The following is a 19,682-nucleotide window of genomic DNA, read 5'->3' as shown; positions in this document are numbered from 1 at the left end:
TTGTGCATGTTTGGATAGATAGTAAGTTTGATGAAATCACAATGGCAATGTGCTTTTATTGAAACTTTAATGTAATTTTTTATTGAATCACGGTAGCCCTGGCATACACCGTGATTCTGCCAAACTGACCTTTACTCTTATCAAATCTTCAACCAATTGCATTGTTTTTGTTTTTTATTTTGAGGCTTTCAGCATTGAAGAGCCATGACAACTTGTTTAGGAAGAATTCTTTGAAATTGAAGTTAAAAATAATTGAACTTATGACTTTGTATTTCGATTAAATTTTTAGTTTAGTTACAAAATTAACTTGTAAAAGTGATAAATGTCTCGTACTTATAAACACATTTGACACCTTCAAACCATATTCCATTACTTGTCAAAAAAAAAAAAAACCATATTCCATTCAATGTAGAATTCTCATATGACACCTTTCACATCTATGATTGAATATCTAGAGCATAATCAGTAACTCAATAGTGGACGACTTTTTTTTATGAAACCAAAAAAGTCCAAAAAATATGACCAGAAGCATTGAACTTGAGACATTGACTAACCACACTTCAAGGTTTCAAACCTACATTGTCAAACAAATCCAATTGGTTTTTTTAGTAGACTCTATCAATTATATAAAATTTTATTTGTAAAAATGAGTCAGACTAATGAATAGACCTAAAAGTTTCAATTTATTCAGTTACAAAAAGATTCTACAATTCTCACAATTTTTTTCGGCTAAGAACAAAATTGAATTCAATAGTTTTTTTTTTTTTCCAGAAAAAAGTACCAATAAGGCAATAACAAAAAGGCGCATGACAGATGTGGCTCTTGATGTTGTCAGATGTAAACTCAGCGGTGCATGCTCATCAACATGTGTCATTGAGATCTTTGACCTAGATATGAAAATGTCACCAACCTTTCAGCACCACATACATGTTGATCATAGGTCATCTTCCATACTCTATTTTTCGGTACTTTTATTTAGGTTTTGGGTGCCATTTAAGATAGATGAGTTTTAGAATAATTGTGTATAGTTTTTGGAACATTTGGTATATTTTCATTTCAAGTCATGTAATTCTAGTTTTCTCGAAACCAAACGTTTCTTAGATGTTTATGATGTAATTCAAAACAAAATCATGCAAATCGGCAAAGCAAAGCATCTTAAGAGAATTTGGGAAGACAATGAATGAAAATTTAAAAGGCCTCTAATGCCATTACAAAGAGGAGAAATTTTATTTCAGCCCCAATACAAGTGTCATGAAGAAAAAAAAAAAACTCAAAAAGACGACGAAAATGCAAAAACGCACTGCTAAGCTGAGGAGACGCACCACAGGTGTGAAAAATTGCATTGGCACACCCCCGGGTGCCAATCCACGTGCGTGCGAGGCCGGGAAAATAACAACTTTTTGCTATTTTTTCATTCGAGTTGGTGGAAAAAACACAATTTTTCAGCCCAAACCCACTTGGAATTCCGCCTATAAATACAACTTCTCTCATTCACAATTATTCATTTAGAACCAAGCGGTTCAAGAGGAAAGCAAGCGCTAGGAGCTTCACGGGAGGACTAAATGAATAATTGTCCTATTCTAGGATTGACTATCATGATAGTCATTTAAATGAATAATTCTCACAATTTCCACACGCATTTAGAACCAAGCGGTCCTAGAGTGGTTCCACATGCGTGTGGAACCACTCTAGGATTGACTATCCTAAGACCGTATAGCGTCTTAACCCACATCTGAATCTGGTGCAACTTAGCTGGGTTGTAATCACCTCCACAAACTCATCACTTAAATGAGTACCATTTAACAATTCAGGAATTTTGCCACTAGATCTAGACATTCCTTTCAAATAATTTTTATTATTTTTAGAGGAAATTTTTTTGATCAATAGATTCTAAAATCTATATATACTGTACCTCAAGTGACCTTAATTTCGTATTAGAGTAGTTATTGATTAAACTTTAAAGTATAAAACATTGATGACATTGTCAAAAGCAGTCGTTAGTGTGTTCCTTAGTGTTCTGTTGATATGGTCAACTCTTTCTCAAGATGTTGATACCAATGTGTAATCGGCTATCCATCATTGAAACCGAACCTTCTGGTTCCATGTAGCCCATGATTTCCCAATGGTTGCATAAAGCCTCCTTCTCCTCCAGATTCAAGAGGTTGCAATCCAATATAGCGTTGTCGTAGCAAAACACCACCCAAATCAATGAAAAAATATAAACCACAACGGAAATATTATTTACATGAAGGTTATATACCTTTTGTATCACTTCATATATAAATAATATATAATGAATATTATTATATTAAAACATTGTTTTGAATGTTTGTTTTTTATATGCAAACAATTTTTTTTTTTAACAAACCATGTTTAATTTTTTTTAAGCATATGCCTATCAAAATATCTCTTTCATTAAGATTTAAATCATATCTTACAAGAATGTAAGATCGAATACTTCTTAATTGGTGAATACGGAAAACTCCCTCCCTACCTTTCATGTTGACTTCACACAAAAAGACTTTTCCAACATAGATTGGTCTGGTTATAATAATCTGCAAACAAAATTAATTAGTCTAGTTCTTAATGATTCAATACATATATCTCACAAGTATGCGAGTTTTAATCTTGCTATTGATATGAAAATTTTGTAGGTGGATAAAATGATGTGTTGTTGTAAGCATTTTAGTGTCCATTTGAAGGACATGATAAAATAAGTGTATTATATCATGTCTCCTTAATGTATATTGATTTTTTTTTATCAAAAAGAGGTGAAAGTAAATTTGTCAACTTACACCTTAATGTTTTAGATGAGCCTATGCCATTTTTTTTCTCCAGGTAGCCTAGTGGCTCGAATTCACCTTATAAGGTGAATAAGTAGGGTGTCCAAGGTTCGAACCCCGACCCCTGCATATAATAATGCATTGTCATACCAATTGAGCTATGCTCACAGGACGATGAGCCTATGCCATTACCAATGTTTTAACTGTTATAATATTTGTATTCTTTAAAAAAAAGAATTGTGTTATTTGAACAACTATTTGATTGACAACTTTTGAACAAAAACCACAACTATTTGATTGAAAAAGAGGTATTGGTATAAAAATCAAAATAATAAAAAAGAAAATAAAAACATAATATAAATATAAGTTGTCACAAAAAATTGGAAAAAAAGTGGTTATACAAATATCATTTTTCTTTAAAAAAAACATAATATTTGTATTTCAAGTACTAACAACTATTGCTAAAAAAATAAATAGTACTCCCTCCGTCCCGGAATAACTGACCCATTTTCTAAAAAAAAGTGTCCCAAAATAACTGACCTATTTCAATTTTCAATACAACTTTCATCATTCCCAATACAATATAACACTAAATAATACTACTTTTATCATTCCCAATACAATATATTCCACTTTCCCCTTTATTTATACATTTTTCTTAATCTGTGTGAAATGAGCCAAGAGGTCAGATAAATTGGGACGGAGGGAGTACTAATCAGTAATCACTGTGCGTCTGTGGCGTGTGAGAACACACATCTGGTCAAACAATTTTTTACAATTTCTTTGTTTTTCTATAAGCACACTTTTATGTTTTGTTTGAGTTTAATAAATATATGAATACACAAATAAACCAGAAAAGTAATTATTATTTTATTATCCAGTAATAATAAATAAGAGTACATTAGCCTCAAAAATTATTATTAAATAAAGAGAGTACAAGTATCCTATTTAACTATTATTTATTACGTCCACTACTACACTAAAGAAAAAGGAGTAAAGTTTAATAAATAACAAATCAACCCTTCAATAGTTGTTTAATAATAGCAGAAGCAACATCAACAAGCTTCTGAACAATACCATTTCTATCCCCTAAAGGTGACATAACAACCCCAGAAAATTTCTTATTACAAGAATTAACTTCTTTAACAGCATCAGAAATACAATAACTAGCAAATCCAAACCGGTTTTGATTTATAGCATCAGCAGCTTGTGGAAGAGTGTACTTCACAATTGGTACATATGATTCAGCACAAAATGCCAATGCTTTTTCCATTTCACGATCTGTAGTTTTCTTGATCAAGCTTTCAATGTAGTTCAATGTGTCAGTTGCATTTGAGAGAATGTTGTTTACCATTACTAGGGTTACACCTTTGAGATCGGTTTTTGGAGCAAGTGGGTTTGAGTTTAGGATGGAGCTACATAGGTCGTAGAAGGGTGTTTTTTTGCATATTTGATCTATTAAATCGTTGGATTGAGTTGATGTGAAAGGTATGGAAGCAAGGAGAATAATGTGAATTGTAAATGATGAAACAATGGTTATGGTTTTTCTCATTTTTTTTGGGGAGTGGAAGTGAAGGGTATGGAGAGGAATTTGAGAAATGAGAAGTGAGAAATGGGAAATGAGAATGAGAATGAGAAGGTGATTTCTTTTGCTTCTATTTAAGGTTAGTTTTAGTGGTTGAGTGAGTTAACAAATTGTTGGACATAGTTTTGTTTTCTTTCATTTTAATATAATAAGATTTAAATCTTCTTGATGTGAAAAATCTTTGAGTGTTAAGTGGATAATTTCACCATTAAAATGTAGGCATTACGCTCTACAATTTAAAAAAAAATTGAATTTTTTGTTCGAGTTCAACTTTCAAAATGTAGGGGTGTTAAAAGTTGGGAAATCGATCTTTGTTTTGTACCGAGAGATACTGTTCGATTTATAAGATTAATCTTTATGATTGTGTGCGAGAATATTCAATTTAAAAAAAAAGTATAAATATGTTTGTTATCCATTTTTAAAAAGGGAAATAGTTGGATCTCTAAACATCATTGTCGGTGTTTTTTTTCTTGAAATTCTATGTGTGTCTATTCTGTGGTCTTCTGATGTTAAAAAATTTACATTGCGAATAGAAAAAAAGTAATTACATAGGTTTCTTGTTTGTTTTTTAACTTAACAATGGGCTATTAATTTTAGTGGGTTTGATTTCACTCCGATTGTATTAGAGTTTGATTGTTTCTCTTATTAACCATAGTTTAGTGAAAACAAATATTTTACCTATTGTCAAATAAAATTAATTTTTCCTACAAACCTTGAAGTGGGTATGTTTTTCTTAATCTATTTTTATATGTATCAAAAGGTAGCTTTTGCGTTAGGTTGAGAATTAATATTAAATTTGATTTTAGCATAGTACATTATTTTTTGAGGGAAGCATGGAACATTATTGGCATTCAAATATAAATGAATCACTTCAAAGTTCAAACCAAACTTAATTAACTAAATTATTTTTACAAGGGAAATGTTAACCAGTGCCCCCGGGGCACTGGTTAAGGAATCAAATGTAGAAAATCTAGCATTGAAACTTGTGTTGTCAACTCATCAAAAGCTTAAAAAGTGTTATTTTTACTTTGAAATTTCCTCTTTTAGTTTCCTTAACCAGTGCCCCGGGGGCACTGGTTAACAAGACCCTTTTTACAAAATTATTATCATTATCAATAAACCACACTTACATCAACACATTGTTTAAGGTTTGGTTTGGCCTCGTGTCATGAGTCACGGGTGTCTTTACTCACTTGACATGTTCTGCCAAAACCACACATACTTTATTGTTCGTTCCCTTCTTCCATGTAAGATGCCAAATTTGAGAACTTTCTAGACATTTGCTCTCTTCATTAATCAAAAACTAATCTCATAGAATTAAGAAAGACAGGACCACAGATTTGCTACTAAGATTTCGTTCATTGAAACAAAACAAAACCCCCCTTGATTGATTACATGCAATACATGATATTTTATTTGTCAAGGATCAAGGTAGAATCATCAACAACTGCACTAAAAACAGATGCTAGCTAACAATTAGGTGTTGTAAATTAATTGTATATAAGGATTTTGGACCTTGCTAACATTGACCACATTAGCTAACATTGACCACATTATTTTTATTTTTTTGAACAAGCACATTATTTATTCTTCAGTGTATGAATACATTTTCAAGATCGATCACAGTTAGTTGACAAATATAAGAATTAAGAATACTCCAGCTGTCCAGCAGATTAGTAGTTGTTACTAGAAACCTATATTACAGGGAGAAATTATAAGATGGTTACATGACCAAATAAAAAGTGTTTGGTCACACATACATAAAGAAATATTTTTTTAATAGTAAAGAGGAAATTGATAAAAAAAAATGATTTAATATTTTAAGGACCATATTTTTATGTGTGTGTGTCCAAACACTATTGATTTAGTTTTGTGACCATGGAAGAATACCTCTCATACAGATATTGGTGGAAAACGTGCCTCACCCTGTAGTTTCCAATTTACTATGGTGTTGGGTCTTCTAAGTAAACTTAATTAGTAATTTTAAGGACAATAATACTTAAGAGATTGTGGTTTAATTTGAACTCATGGTTCCTTATTTTTTACACTTAAAATGTATGAGTTCAATATTGTGGTGTTGGTTTAGACCAATTCCACTTGACATATATGAAATATGATTAGATTTTCCACTTGCTTTGGATTTAAGGTAGGAATTCCACAATTGCTATGCCGGATATCCATCAATAATTTAAATTGTGTTCAAATGTAGATGATATTTATTAGGGTTAAATATGTTTTTTGTTCCTATAAATATGTCAATTTTTTGTTTTAGTCCTCTAAAAAATTTCTTCAACTTTTAGTACTTAAATTTTTTTTCATCTTCACTTTTAGTCATTCCTTTAAAGTAAACTCATATGTAGAATTCATATTTTTGAATAAACTTTTGCAGAAAAATTCATAACATAATAAGAATCTCTCCCAAAAAGAGTTAGAACTCTTTAACAAAACATGATTTTAATATTAATTTTTATATGTTTTAAGGTTAAAAATTCATATTTAATTTGTGTTTTGATAAATAATTTTTTTAGAATGTTTTACACATTTCAACATAATTTCATTAAAAAAAATGCAAAAATTAAATTAAAAATAGGGACAAAAGTAGTGATTGAAAATTTTATAGGGACTAAAAGTTGAAGGAAAATTTTAGAGGGACTAAAACGAAAAGTTAGTATATTTATTGGGAGCAAAAACATATTTAACCCTAATTATTATCTATGATTTTTTTTTTGGAGAGAATTATCCATGATCACTTTTTAACTTTCTACCTCAATGTTAAATGGTCATGAAAGGATTTTTTAACAAAGTTGTATAAAAAAGGTTCAATTTATTAAAAAAAAGTAATTAAAGAAATAACTTGATTAATTTTAGGTAAAATACATCATGGGGTCCTTTAAGTTTCACGTTTGTACCGGATCAGTCCTTTAAGTTTTTAAAGTTTTAAATTTGTCCTTTTAAGTTATTAAAAGCTTATGTCGTTACCCTTTCAGTCAACCCCCGTTACAATAAAGCTGAGTTGTCCGTTATGTTGGAACAAAATGTGTTTAACAATGAACCTTAAAGAGTTTTGATGATAACAAGGTATTAAAAATTGTAAATTGGACTAACTAATATTTGTTCAAGTGTACATGACCATAATTATAAAGTCACATCATCATTGGTTCTGAATGAGCAAATAAAGAGCAAAAGAAAATGAAGCTTAGATGATTCTGAAGGCAAAGTGCTCCTGAAGTCAAGCTGCTCCTGAAGAAATAGCGCTCCTGAAGTAAGCCACTCCTGAAGAATAGTGCTTCTGAAGACAAGAGGTCCAGAAGCCACATCATCAGAAGCTGCGTCATCAGAAGCTGCAGAAGTCATATCATCAGAAGCTGCATCATCAGAAGCTGCCTCATCAGAAGCTATTTCACCAGAAGCTGAATCTCAACTGGATTTGCAAAAGATTCAAGAATTGAAGAATTATCAATGCAAAAGCTGTCCATTGGATTCGAAAACACAAACAAAGGATTAGTGGAATTTTGCAACGGTCATTTCAAAGGTGTTTGAAGGCTTGTGCTTGCATTTTGGACGAAAGCGTTGACATTGTACTTTGTACGAATTGTACAACCACGTTCTCCACTACTCTGTTTTGTGTCCACGCTTCAAGACAAGAAAACAGCTCCAGAATACGGTCTCGCCTGCATATATGTTCCTTTGGATAAGGAATGGATTTCAAATTGGTTCTTCATAGGACAACAACCAAATCAGGCAAAAGATCATTGGTGAAAGATCAAGCTTCAATAACGACTCTTTGGTGTGCTGGCAATTTCACAACGTCTCTTTCACACCTCTATATAAAGGAGTGAAGACCTAGAGTTTTGGCAATGCAAGAACGCTAAACGAAAGACTCACAAGATTTTCACAAGTACCAAACCTCTGCTGAAATTGTTCTGCATTCACTTAGAATTTCTGTGTCTCAAAGTCATATCTTAGAAATTCTTAAGTTCATTGAGTCTGTATCTGATTTGTATTGTGAGCACCTCTGATTGTATATCAAGTGTTCAACCTTAAACAATTTTCTGTGTAATTTTGTTTAGTTAGGAAGTCTCTTGCAGTTGTGCTTAAGCAGGAAGTCTCTTGATTGTGTTCTTGAGCAAAGGAAGTCTCTAGCTTGTGTGCTTGAGCAAAGGAAGTCTCTTGCTTGTGTGCTTGAGCATTTGTAATCAGATATTACTCATAGTGAAATCTCCTTGGAAGTGCAAGGGGGACTGGACTACTTCCGGATTGTGGAAGGAACCAGTATAATTGCTTTGTGTCGTTCTTCTTCTCTCTCTCTGTTTTATTCCGCTGCATTTAGATTCTGATTATCACTTCAGAAGCTGTCTCACCTAGCTTCTGATCAGTGTGTTCAGTTTTTAGGAGAAACGAAGAATTTTTCAAAACACAATTCAACCCCCCTTCTTGTGTTTTTCTCACCTTCACGTTAAGTACGTGATGTGGAATAAAACGCGTGTTCTGGCCTCTCCAGCGTGTTCCAATTCTGCCCCATCATATTCCTCATCATTCCTCCTCAATCTTCACCCATTCTTCCCCGAATTGAAAACCCTAACCTCATTAACAACCAATTTGAAACTTTTTGAAGAAAAACATGGTTTCAAATCGTCCAAATTCTTCGAATTGAAACACGATGGAATAGCCAAAATGCGGTGTCTTATGCCACATCAGTCACTTAACAAACATCTCAACGTTTTTTGTAACGGAGGTTGATTGAAAGAGTCACGGCGTAAGCTTTTAATAACTTAAAATCAATCTGAAACTTTAAAAACTTAAAACTAATCCAGTACAAACATGAAACTTAAAACTCCGGAAGGTATTTGGCCTTAATTTTACTAACATAAATCACCAATTTAAAACTAAAAGAATTAATCCAATACAAATGCTAAACTTAAAGTCAAACCGGGACAACCATGTTAGTCGTACAGCTTATTGAGGAAACATCTTATTTACTAAAGCTTAACCCTTCAAGCTATTGTTGCCCTAATATTTTCCCCCCATTTTTCCCTCCACTTTTCTGAGCCATTGGATCTTGCACATTTAGGCGCCATTCAATTTTAGCCATTGATCATCGTACTTAATGCCAGCCGAATTTTGTTATCAAGTTTGCTATAATTTTGGCCAGCCGAATCCTTATTTTTTAACCTAACAAATTTCATTCATATCCTCCTTTTTTTTTTTGAATCAAATATTTTCTACACTTTTAGGTTTGCAATTATTTAACATAACAAATTCCATCTAAAAAAATGCATCACACCAATTTTATTCCTATCCTCTTGCCTTTTTTTTTATGAAGCAAATATTTTCTACCCTAACTTACTAAAGCTTAACCCCTCAAGCTATTGTTGCCCTAATATTTTCCCCACATTTTTCCCTCCACTTTTCTGAGCCATTGGATCTTGCACATTTAGGCGCCATTCAATTTTAGCCATTGATCATCTTACTTAATGCCAGCCGAATTTTGTTATCAAGTTTGCTATAATTTTGGTCAGCCGAATCCTTATTTTTTAACCTAACAAATTTCATTCCTATCCTCCTTTTTTTTTAATCAAATATTTTCTACACTTTTAGGTTTGCAATTATTTAAAATAACAAATTCCATCTAAAAAAATGCATCGCACCAATTTTATTCCTATCCTCTTGCCTTTTTTTTTATGAAGCAAATATTTTCTACCCTAACTTACTAAAGCTAAACCCCTCAAGCTATTGTTGCCCTAATATTTTCCCCCCATTTTTCCCTCCACTTTTCTGAGCCATTGGATCTTGCACATTTAGGCGCCATTCAATTTTAGTCATTGATCATCTTACTTAATGCCAGCCGAATTTTTTTATCAAGTTTGCTATAATTTTGGTCAGCCGAATCCTTATTTTTTAACCTAACAAATTTCATTCCTATCCTCCTTTTTTTTTGAATCAAATATTTTCTACACTTTTAGGTTTGCAATTATTTAACATAATAAATTTCATCTAAAAAAATGCATCGCACCAATTTCATGCCTTTTTTATCCTTATTTATCCTTATTTATTAATTTTATTAGGTTTGCAGCAACTTAACCTAATAACTTCCCTCTAAAATTCTGCATTAGATTAGCAGCAATTTAACCTAACAAATTCCATCTAAAATGCAGCGCACCAATTTAAACTAACAAATTCCTTCTAAAATGCAGCAATCCCTAATATTTCTCCTCGCTGATAAGCTTTTTGTTCATATCATGTTGTGTCATCGTTTGTATATATCTATTGTTTCTGTAGAATTTTTTTTGACAAGTTGTTGTACACTTATTAATGATATTTTTTTTTTGTTACAATTATTAGTGATATATTTGTACTATATTTATAAACAATAGAGGATTTTAGGCTGACTTTTGTTATTCAAACTATACCTTAAACAATTTTGTTTGTTACATTTGAAATTCATAAATATTTATGCTTATAATTTTAATCTATATAAACTTTTTTAAATAAAATATCGTTCATAATCTATATATGTGTTAGCGTAATAAAAAAAACGAAAAGACGACTATGTGAATGCCCGTCTTTCCACACATTGACATAATGTAAATCAATATTTTTCTAAATTAAAAATAAATCAAATTATTACGTGGTATATCCCGTGAAAATAAAACTATCACATCCCTCCCTAAAAATAAAAGAAACAAAAAACTATCACATTCCTTAAAAAAAAAAAAAAAAACTATCACATGCTTGAAAAATTCTATAAAAATCCTAACGAATCTTTTTCATTTTTATAAAGGAACGAATATCTTTATATATATATATATATATATATATATATATATATATATATATATATATATATATAAGTTAGATATTCTCCAATCAACCTTAATTAACCCTAATACCGCCCTTTTTGGCTGGTCTAAATATATTTTTTTAAAAAAATTGTTTTGCAAGGAATTTAACCAACTACCCATAACAACACCTTAGAGCTTTTACCACTAGACCACTAACATTTTTATTGAAATATAGTTGCTTCTAAAATGGATATGTAATCTTAAAGGCCTTTTTTTTAAGCCACTAACACTCATTTTTATTGTGTTTATTTTCATGTTTGATTAATTTCACATAATTTAATTTATGACTTTTATTCCATGTTCATTTTTGTTGATGCAAACTAATGTTATAATTTTCTTTTTTGAGATTTTGCATGTCGATCACTCTCAAACATCACTTAGTTTCATTGTTTCTATTACTTTGAATGTAACTCTAAAATTAATAATATAGTCACTTTGATGTTTATATAAGAAACTCTACAAAACCCGTACATCGTACGGGTTAGAGTCTAGTTCACTTTACTTATTGTCTTCTTAAATTTGCAAACATACATAGCTGCCGCCACCACCACATTATTGTCGTGTTTTCTTCTATTTTGATTTTGATTTTGATTTTTTCTACTCATATTTGGAGTGAATTTTGTTAAAAAGAAGTTTTTTTTTTTTTTTTTTTTTAAAAAAAAGGGATGGTTAGATATGAATGAATTATTTCTGTAAATAATGCATGAATGATTAAGGAGTTTGAAATTAAGGGGTTTTAAGTGGTAAAGCTTTCTTGTTTGGTTTAGATATTTTGGTTTGTTTCTCTTGTTATTATTGTGTAGGCTTAAATGCACTTTTGGCCCCCTATGTTTCAAATAGTTGCGATTTTGGCCCCCTAAGAAAAAAAATGGATATTTTGGCCCCCTATGTTTTGTTTCTCTTTTAATTTGCTGAAAAGTCAATAAAAAAATCAAAAAAATCAATTTTTAAATAAAATAAATGAAAAAAATAATAAAAAAATATTAAAAAATTCTGGAAAAATGAAAAATAATAAAAAAATATTAAAAAATTCTGGAAAAATGAAAAATAATAAAAAAATAAAAATTTTCCAGATTTTAAATTAAATAAATGAAAAAAAATCCAGAAAATCAATTTTTAAATTAAATAAATGAAAAAAAGAATAATAAAAAATTTAAAAATAATGAAAAAATTCGAAAAAAATAATGTCAAATTTTCCAGATTTTTTAAAAAATGAAATAAATTCTGGAAAAATGAAAAAATAAAAAAAATTTAAAAAACGAAAAAATATTACAAAAAAATGAAATAAATTCTTGAAAAATAAAAATATTAATAAAAATGATTAAAAAAACGAAAAATTTTTGACAAAAATTCATGGACAACATTCATTTCCCTAAAGAAGAAATATGTACCAAATTTGTGGCCAAGTTGTATTCTCGTTGGTGTTTTTGTGTATACTTTTTTCGTTTCCTTGCGCCTTTAGAATGTCAAATTTTCAACATTAGAAAATTCTGGAAAAAATTTGAAAAAAAATTTTCGAAAAAAATTCTGAAAAAATTCGAAAAAAATAATGTCAAATTTTCCAGATTTTTTAAAAAAAATTCCGTATTTTTTTTGAATTTTTTAAAAAATCTGAAAAATTTGACATTATTTTTTTCGAATTTTTTCATTATTTTGTATTTTTTTATTATTCTTTTTTTCATTTATTTAATTTAAAAATTGATTTTTTGGATTTTTTTCATTTATTAAATTTAAAATCTGGAAAATTATATTTTTTTTTATTTTTTTATTATTTTTCATTTTTCCAGAATTTTTTAATATTTTTTTATTATTTTTCATTTTTCCAGAATTTTTTAATACTTTTTTATTATTTTTTTCATTTATTTTATTTAAAAATTGATTTTTTCGATTTTTTTATTGACTTTTCAGCAAATCAAAAGAGAAACAAAACATAGGGGGCCAAAATATCCATTTTTTTTCTTAGGGGGTCAAAATCGCAACTATTTGAAACATAGGGGGCCAAAAGTGCATTTAAGCCTATTGTGTAATATCTAAAATCTCTATAGATGTTGATGAAATTTTAGATCTTTACATATTGATTAAATTTTAGATTTTTAATAAGCTGAACTGAAGTGAGTATTGGTTATTGAGTTATTGAAAAACATGCTATCCTAATTGTTGTTTTATGTTCTTTGTGCTATGATCATTCATCTCCAGTTCAGCTTGAGAGCTTCCAATTCCATCTGCAATCTGGGTTACAGTACTTCTGACTCATGGTAGCAGTTGGATTTCTTATCTCTTTGGTAGGATGTTGGGCAAACAATACTACTAAGGAAATAGATATCCAGCCGCTACCGTCAGTCTTGGGGTCTATTTGGATCGACTTATTTAAGTTTATCTACGGATGTAAGTTTTGGGAGACTGTTTGGGAGAACGTATGAAAACAACTTTCATAAGCTTTTTTAGGCTTATTTGCATAAGCTCTCCAATATAGCTTAAAAAACAGCTTATAGCATATACAAAAACAATTAAAATTTACTTAATCCTTTTCTATCAAAATAGCTTATGAAAAAGTGTTTATCATGATAAGCACTTATGCTATAAGCTGCAAATAAGCTATTTATCCAAACAGGCACTTAATATGAAACATGTTGACTTTCATGATACTCTATAGCTTCCAATATTTGGCGTTCTATACTTCTATATCAATGTGAAAAACATGTTCAGTTGGGGATTCAAACTTGACCTCACTACATGTGGTGGTGTGAGTTCAAGTGATTATCGAGCTCATGATGTTGTTCGGATTCAAAACTTGATCCCACTGCTAAAGTCATGGGACTTTGTGGTATTGCTATTGCTGCAAAATCACCTTATCATATATTGTGTACCGGGGTTGATTGTGTCTGATAATTTATTTCCATGGTAGTATTTTGAAACTCATGATGTTTTTTGCCTTTGGTCTGTTGAGTCAATGAGGCTGAAACATGTTGAAATTGCAGCTCAAAACTAGATTCTTCTACATGGATTGTTGTCTTTATAGGAGAATCCACACGCCTTGATGGTGGCGTTAGTTCATGTATTTGGATTATAGATTTTATGAACTTCACAAAGCATTGACCTCAAGTTTTGATGATTTCATGTTATGGCGTTAATTCATGTTATTTGTAGCTCAAGCCTTGAAACCACGATCCTTTGCACTACTGTTTTGAACTAATGGACATTAGGGAATTTGTTGTATCTACACTCTTGTCCATTTGAATTTTTACATTTCATTAATTGCTCATGAAGTTCTAACAATGTTCGATGTCTCCTTTCATTATTATTTTCTTAAAAATTCTTGTGAGGAAACTTAACATCACAAATTTCACTGGTACAGTATTTGGCTGTGGACATTGAGCTTGGGCTACAGAAGGAATAGTTGGTTCCGACGTTTGATTTGGTAAGCACTTGTTATCAACATAGTCTCTCAACGTTTGATTTGGTAATTATCTGTCATCAGTAGTTCAATTTGATGTGGTAACCACTTGTCTTCAACAGTCTTTCGACTATGGATGTGGTAACCACTAGTTATAAATAAGCATAGTGTTAGAGTGTTTGATGTAGTAAGTGCCTGTTATCAACACATTCTTTCGGAATTTGATGTGGTAAGTACATGTTATCAGCACAGTGGTAGTTAAACTGGCCAGGACTATTGGAGTGGCTTGGCTTCAATTTTATAATGCTACCGAGTTTGAGGATTCATTGGGAGTGTTGGAGTGGGGAGACGAGAAATAAGATGTGAAAAGGTTTTGGGCTAATTTGGCATGCAGTGATTTGGTCAATTTGGAAAGCTAGGAATGATAGAATTTTTAACGATTCTATAAAAGGGGTGGAGTGGAGGACATAGAGGATGATGTTAAAGTCTTGTCGTGGCGATGGAGCTTGAATTATTTGAATGTAGTAGCTTGCTTGTATTATGAGTGGTGTTGGAATCCAAATAAGTGTCTTATGAGATAAGGTTCGGATGGGTGATTTTGTTTCAGAGCTGTTGTGTTATTCAGTAGGCTGCTGGATTCTGTGGTGTTGTTTTTCATTTTATCGTCGGTCCTTTTTTGGCTGCAGGCTTGGTGTTTTTGCTGTGAGGTTTTTCCTCAATGTGCGTGTTTAGGTGACATAGATAGACTTTATATGGTGTGAAAGGTTCCACATACATACGGACTCTTTGTATGGGTTGTTTTTCTGTGCCGCGAGTTTTTCGTGTTTCTTAGAAGGGCTCGACTCTAATAATATTTGCTGATTAATAAAAAAACTGGCCAGGACTGAAATAAGTGAATGGCATATCACTCCAGCACCTTTATAATTGTTTTTGAAATTCCCATACTGCTAATCCACATTCACACCATATGACCAAGAGTTCTACAATAATATGCTTTCCTGTTACAGGAATTAACTTCCTTAACAGCATTAGAAAGTGCAATAACTAGTAAAGCCAGCCAAAACGGTTTTGGTTAATAGCATTAGAAGCTTGTGCAAGTGACACATTAAGTTATAGGAGAATGATAGAGTTACAGACCATAATCTCTCTAAGATGCAAAAATAAATATATATTTTCATAATTATAACAAAAATGGGTGGAGAATATAAAAAAAGGGATCGTAGGAAGGAAAATAATGAAAATAGAGAAAGAAAATGTCATCAAAGGAGGATGGCCCCTGTTTTGTAATAGCATTTTTCTGTCAAAAAAAGAACAAACAAAAAGATGGAGAGTGAACCTGACGTGAATCGAACACGCAACCTTCTGATCTGGAGTCAGACGCGCTACCATTGCGCCACAGATCCACCGATGATATTCATTTGCTTTGTTATATTATATATACATACAGTATATCATGACTATGGTTATTCATTCAATCCAAATACGTGGACAGTTCTCAATACGATGGTATTGTTGATTGCATTTTCAAACTACTATTGGCTCAAACACAGTATATTGTGTAAAAAATTCGTGATGGTTTTCACTCAATCTGTTAATCATACAAGAATGTATTTCATATGCCTGTCAAAATAGAATTTTGAGGAATTTTATTTGGACGTGTCATAGTTCACGTGTTTCATTTTGCATAACAAAAACTGATTTCAGCATGATTGATTTTGTAAAATTTAAATTTAGTTAAAGTAATTTTTATGATCAAACCACATTTCATCATTACAGACTGAAGTTTGAGCCATCGGAACCTTGAAATCAAATATGGTTCAAGTTGAAGATAATGATCGACACAATTGTTTCTGGTAATAATGATCGACTCTGATGTTGATCATTATCTAGTGACTTCTTTCAAGTTCGAGCTAATAATCACCCGTCTACTTGATTCTAAATTATGTCTAACTTTTGATGTCAATTTTTTTTACGGGAAATTGTACATGATGCCAACTGGCCAAGAGGATGAACAACTCCATCTTCCCAACCTTCTGTGGTCATTGTTAATAATCTTCATCAACTCTCCCTCATTTGTAGATAAAAGAGAATATGATCTTCAATTCTTCATTACATTGCTCTAGAAATCCTTTACAGTAGTATCAACACCATGAGACCATATTAGTAAGCTTCACAAAACTTTGAGAATTGAAAATCTGACCTATTGTGATTACAACTGATGAACCCATCACCCACATATACAGAATTGAATGAAAACATAAACTGTCTTAACTTTATTGTAAAGCCTCCCAAAACATGAAAGTGTAACTAACCACCTACTTAATTGTTAGTTCAAGCACATGAAAGTGTTACACGCATTTTTTTCTTGGGTTTAGTATAAACAAAATTGTTGTGCTAAATACTCTTTTTTGCGTGATACGTTTTGAGTCTGATTGAATTCGAATTGCATTTTTTATTTTGAAAAAGAACTTGAATTGCACTTTTGATCCAAACATCTAAGTTCAACCACGTTTTATATGTTAATCAGGTAATTAAACTCAAATGATTAATAAACTTCAGGTAATTAAGCTCAAATGATTAATAAACTTTATGCTAACAAAAATGATCGATAACTTTTATGGATAAAAAATTGTTTTTTACCATTTTTTTATTTTTTGGTTCAATAGCCTAGTGGCTAGAGCACACAGTTTTAAAGTGTGGAGAAGTGAGGAATCCGGGTTCGAACCCCAACCTCTGCAAACATTATCCTTGGTAGCTACCAACTGAGCTACACTTACGGGACAGTTTTTTTTTATTGAATACACTATTTCCAATTCTCTTTAGACTTGAAGAACGTAAAAACAAAATCCTCATTGGACTTCTTTTTAAAGTATTTGTTAACATTTATGTTAAATTAATACTCCATCCGTTTCAAAATACATGTCCAATTTTTGTAATGTGCACTATTCACTTGACTTACTTTGACCATACTTTTTTACTAATGTATAAATACAAATATTAGCATGTAAGATGTTGTTTGATTTGTCTCGACAAATATTTTCAAAATATTAAATTTTTATAATTTTTTACTTTAGATAATTAAAGATATTAACGGTCAAAATTGTGCATTGGCATATGTGAAGTGGCTGACTTCGACATGTATTTTGAAACGGAGGGAGTACTTAATAGTTTGTTTGTGTAACTAACTGAACTCCACAAATTTGAGATTGAGAGTAACTTGATTCTCAAAGCTAATCTCCGATTTCAAGATAACACAGATACACAGCGCACATCACAAATAGTATATACAATTCTGTCACAACTTTAATATTTTCTAGGTTTTAATTATACACACAAACTCTAAAAAAACAAACTATACAGACAAATTAAATATCATGAAATATATTAAAAAAAGGAATCAGAGAGTACAACCAAAACAGAGGAGATAATAACAGAGCAAAGATAACAAAGCTAAAGACTCGATACACCTGACCAGTTCCCACAACACGTCATCAATCAACCAAAAGTTCCACCGCAACAGAGTCTCTTGAAAGCTCCGCCCACCGTTCCAATACGAAAGGTTCAACGCCGGCCACCGGAATACTGACCACGGAAACGACAGATCTAACTCCGGCCACCGGAAGATTGACATGCCCCTTAACCATCTAGTGCCCATGATGTGCCGTTCTTTCTTCAAACTCTTTGAATTTTCGAATGGAATGGAATTTCCTTTTTAATTATTGAAGTGGGTAATAGTATCTAGCTAATATTCCGATCCTATTTATATTATTTTTAAATCTTTTTTTTTTCTTTTTCTTGTTTGACACACCAAAAGATATTTCTATTTCTCTTTTAACACTATTAAACCACTCTTTTTACTGAAAATATAAAAAAAATTATAAATTACTAAAAGGTAATTTTAATAATATTAAATTAAACACTGACTCCTAAAAAAAAAATTAAATTAAAGACTGATATTTAAACAAAAAAAATTACAAAGGATAAATAGAAATAAATTTTTGAGAGTATATTTTTTTTTATAAATAAATAATAAAGAGTAGTAGTATAGTCTCCGAATGATAAATGAGACAAGTGGATGGAATGAAGTGGGGTATATCAAAATAAATTGAAACAACACATGTTCGCCCAAAAATGAACTCACCTGTTATATCAAAATAGATGAACTTAATATTTGAAAATAACATGCATTGATTATATATAAAGAGAGATAATATGCTTAGTTTTGATATATGTATGTAGAATTAATTTTATTTCTTGTTGGACTTTATACCCCTAAAATTATGCATCATCTCGATTCTCTTTCCGTTTGATGCTCAGTATAGAATTGGAAGTATCTATATTACTTTTCTTTTTTTGAAAGGAAGTATCGATATTACTTGATCACCAGAAATTTGTCTATTACTCCATCCATTCCTTTTCTTTTGATGTTTTAGAACTTCAACTATATTCCAAAACTTTTGATGTTTTAGTGAATTTATTATTGTTTTTTCAAGTTTACCCTTGTTGGAAAACACAATAAACTATTAAAATAGTTATGACCTTTGATTTATCACATGTGAATTTAATGATAAATAAAGACATTTAAGTAAAAAACACACAAATATTTATATACTTTAATTACTCCTTAAAACTTGTGTCAAGAGCTAAAACATCAAAAGAAAAGGAATGGAGGGAGTATTATTAGTATCTATATGGGCAAGAACTTTTTTTTTTTTTTTGAAGGAATATATGGGCAAGAACTTAAATTTGACATTAGTGCATATATGGAGAGCTCTAATGGAATTTGAGTACCTACACACAAGTGCTTGAAGTGCCTAATATTTTCGTTTTAATTGCATGTAAGTAACAATCTCAAACAAGATAAACAATGTCGTTTAAGCAATGTATTGTGAAAATTCATCTAAATAAAACATGAATATCACAAACAACTTCAATTGCAACTTTCCATACAAACGGGGCAGGTGTAGGTGAGGGAGGAGAATATAAAGATCATAGGGGATTTTTAATTAGAGATGTACCTAAATCATCTAGATTAATTTATGGGCTACAATTAAAATACTTGGTTCTTATGTTCTGGC

The 19,682-nt window shown here is 30.9% G+C and overlaps 1 protein-coding gene, 1 long non-coding RNA gene and 1 other non-coding gene across 3 annotated transcripts; 1 reads left to right on the top strand and 2 right to left on the bottom strand.

Moving 5' to 3' along the window:
- Positions 1-3,629: 3,629 nt before the first annotated feature.
- LOC146945209 (cell wall / vacuolar inhibitor of fructosidase 1-like) lies at positions 3,630-4,427 on the bottom strand. Its single transcript, XM_085743550.1, has one exon. It carries the CDS (start codon positions 4,333-4,335, stop codon positions 3,799-3,801), a length of 537 nt encoding a protein of 178 aa, XP_085599676.1. The 5' UTR covers positions 4,336-4,427; the 3' UTR covers positions 3,630-3,798.
- An 8,564-nt stretch (positions 4,428-12,991) lies between these two features.
- LOC146945208 (uncharacterized) lies at positions 12,992-15,510 on the top strand. Its single transcript, XR_015026270.1, has 2 exons — positions 12,992-14,628; positions 14,852-15,510. It is a non-coding gene; the product is annotated as an uncharacterized LOC146945208 (long non-coding RNA).
- A 425-nt stretch (positions 15,511-15,935) lies between these two features.
- TRNAW-CCA (transfer RNA tryptophan (anticodon CCA)) lies at positions 15,936-16,007 on the bottom strand. The gene has a single exon. It is a non-coding gene; the product is annotated as a tRNA-Trp (tRNA).
- Positions 16,008-19,682: the final 3,675 nt, after the last annotated feature.

This window comes from Medicago sativa, chromosome 2, assembly GCF_051527215.1.
Source record: "Medicago sativa cultivar Bolivia chromosome 2, Bolivia_mono, whole genome shotgun sequence".
NCBI lineage: Eukaryota > Viridiplantae > Streptophyta > Magnoliopsida > Fabales > Fabaceae > Medicago > Medicago sativa.
The sequence above is the reverse complement of the archived record's forward strand: the minus strand, read 5'-3'. Positions and strand labels throughout refer to the sequence as shown.

Bases quoted from the DNA above. Each gene is read 5' to 3' on its own strand.
- LOC146945209 (XM_085743550.1), bottom strand. From the start codon at position 4,335: ATGAGAAAAACCATAACCATTGTTTCATCATTTACAATTCACATTATT.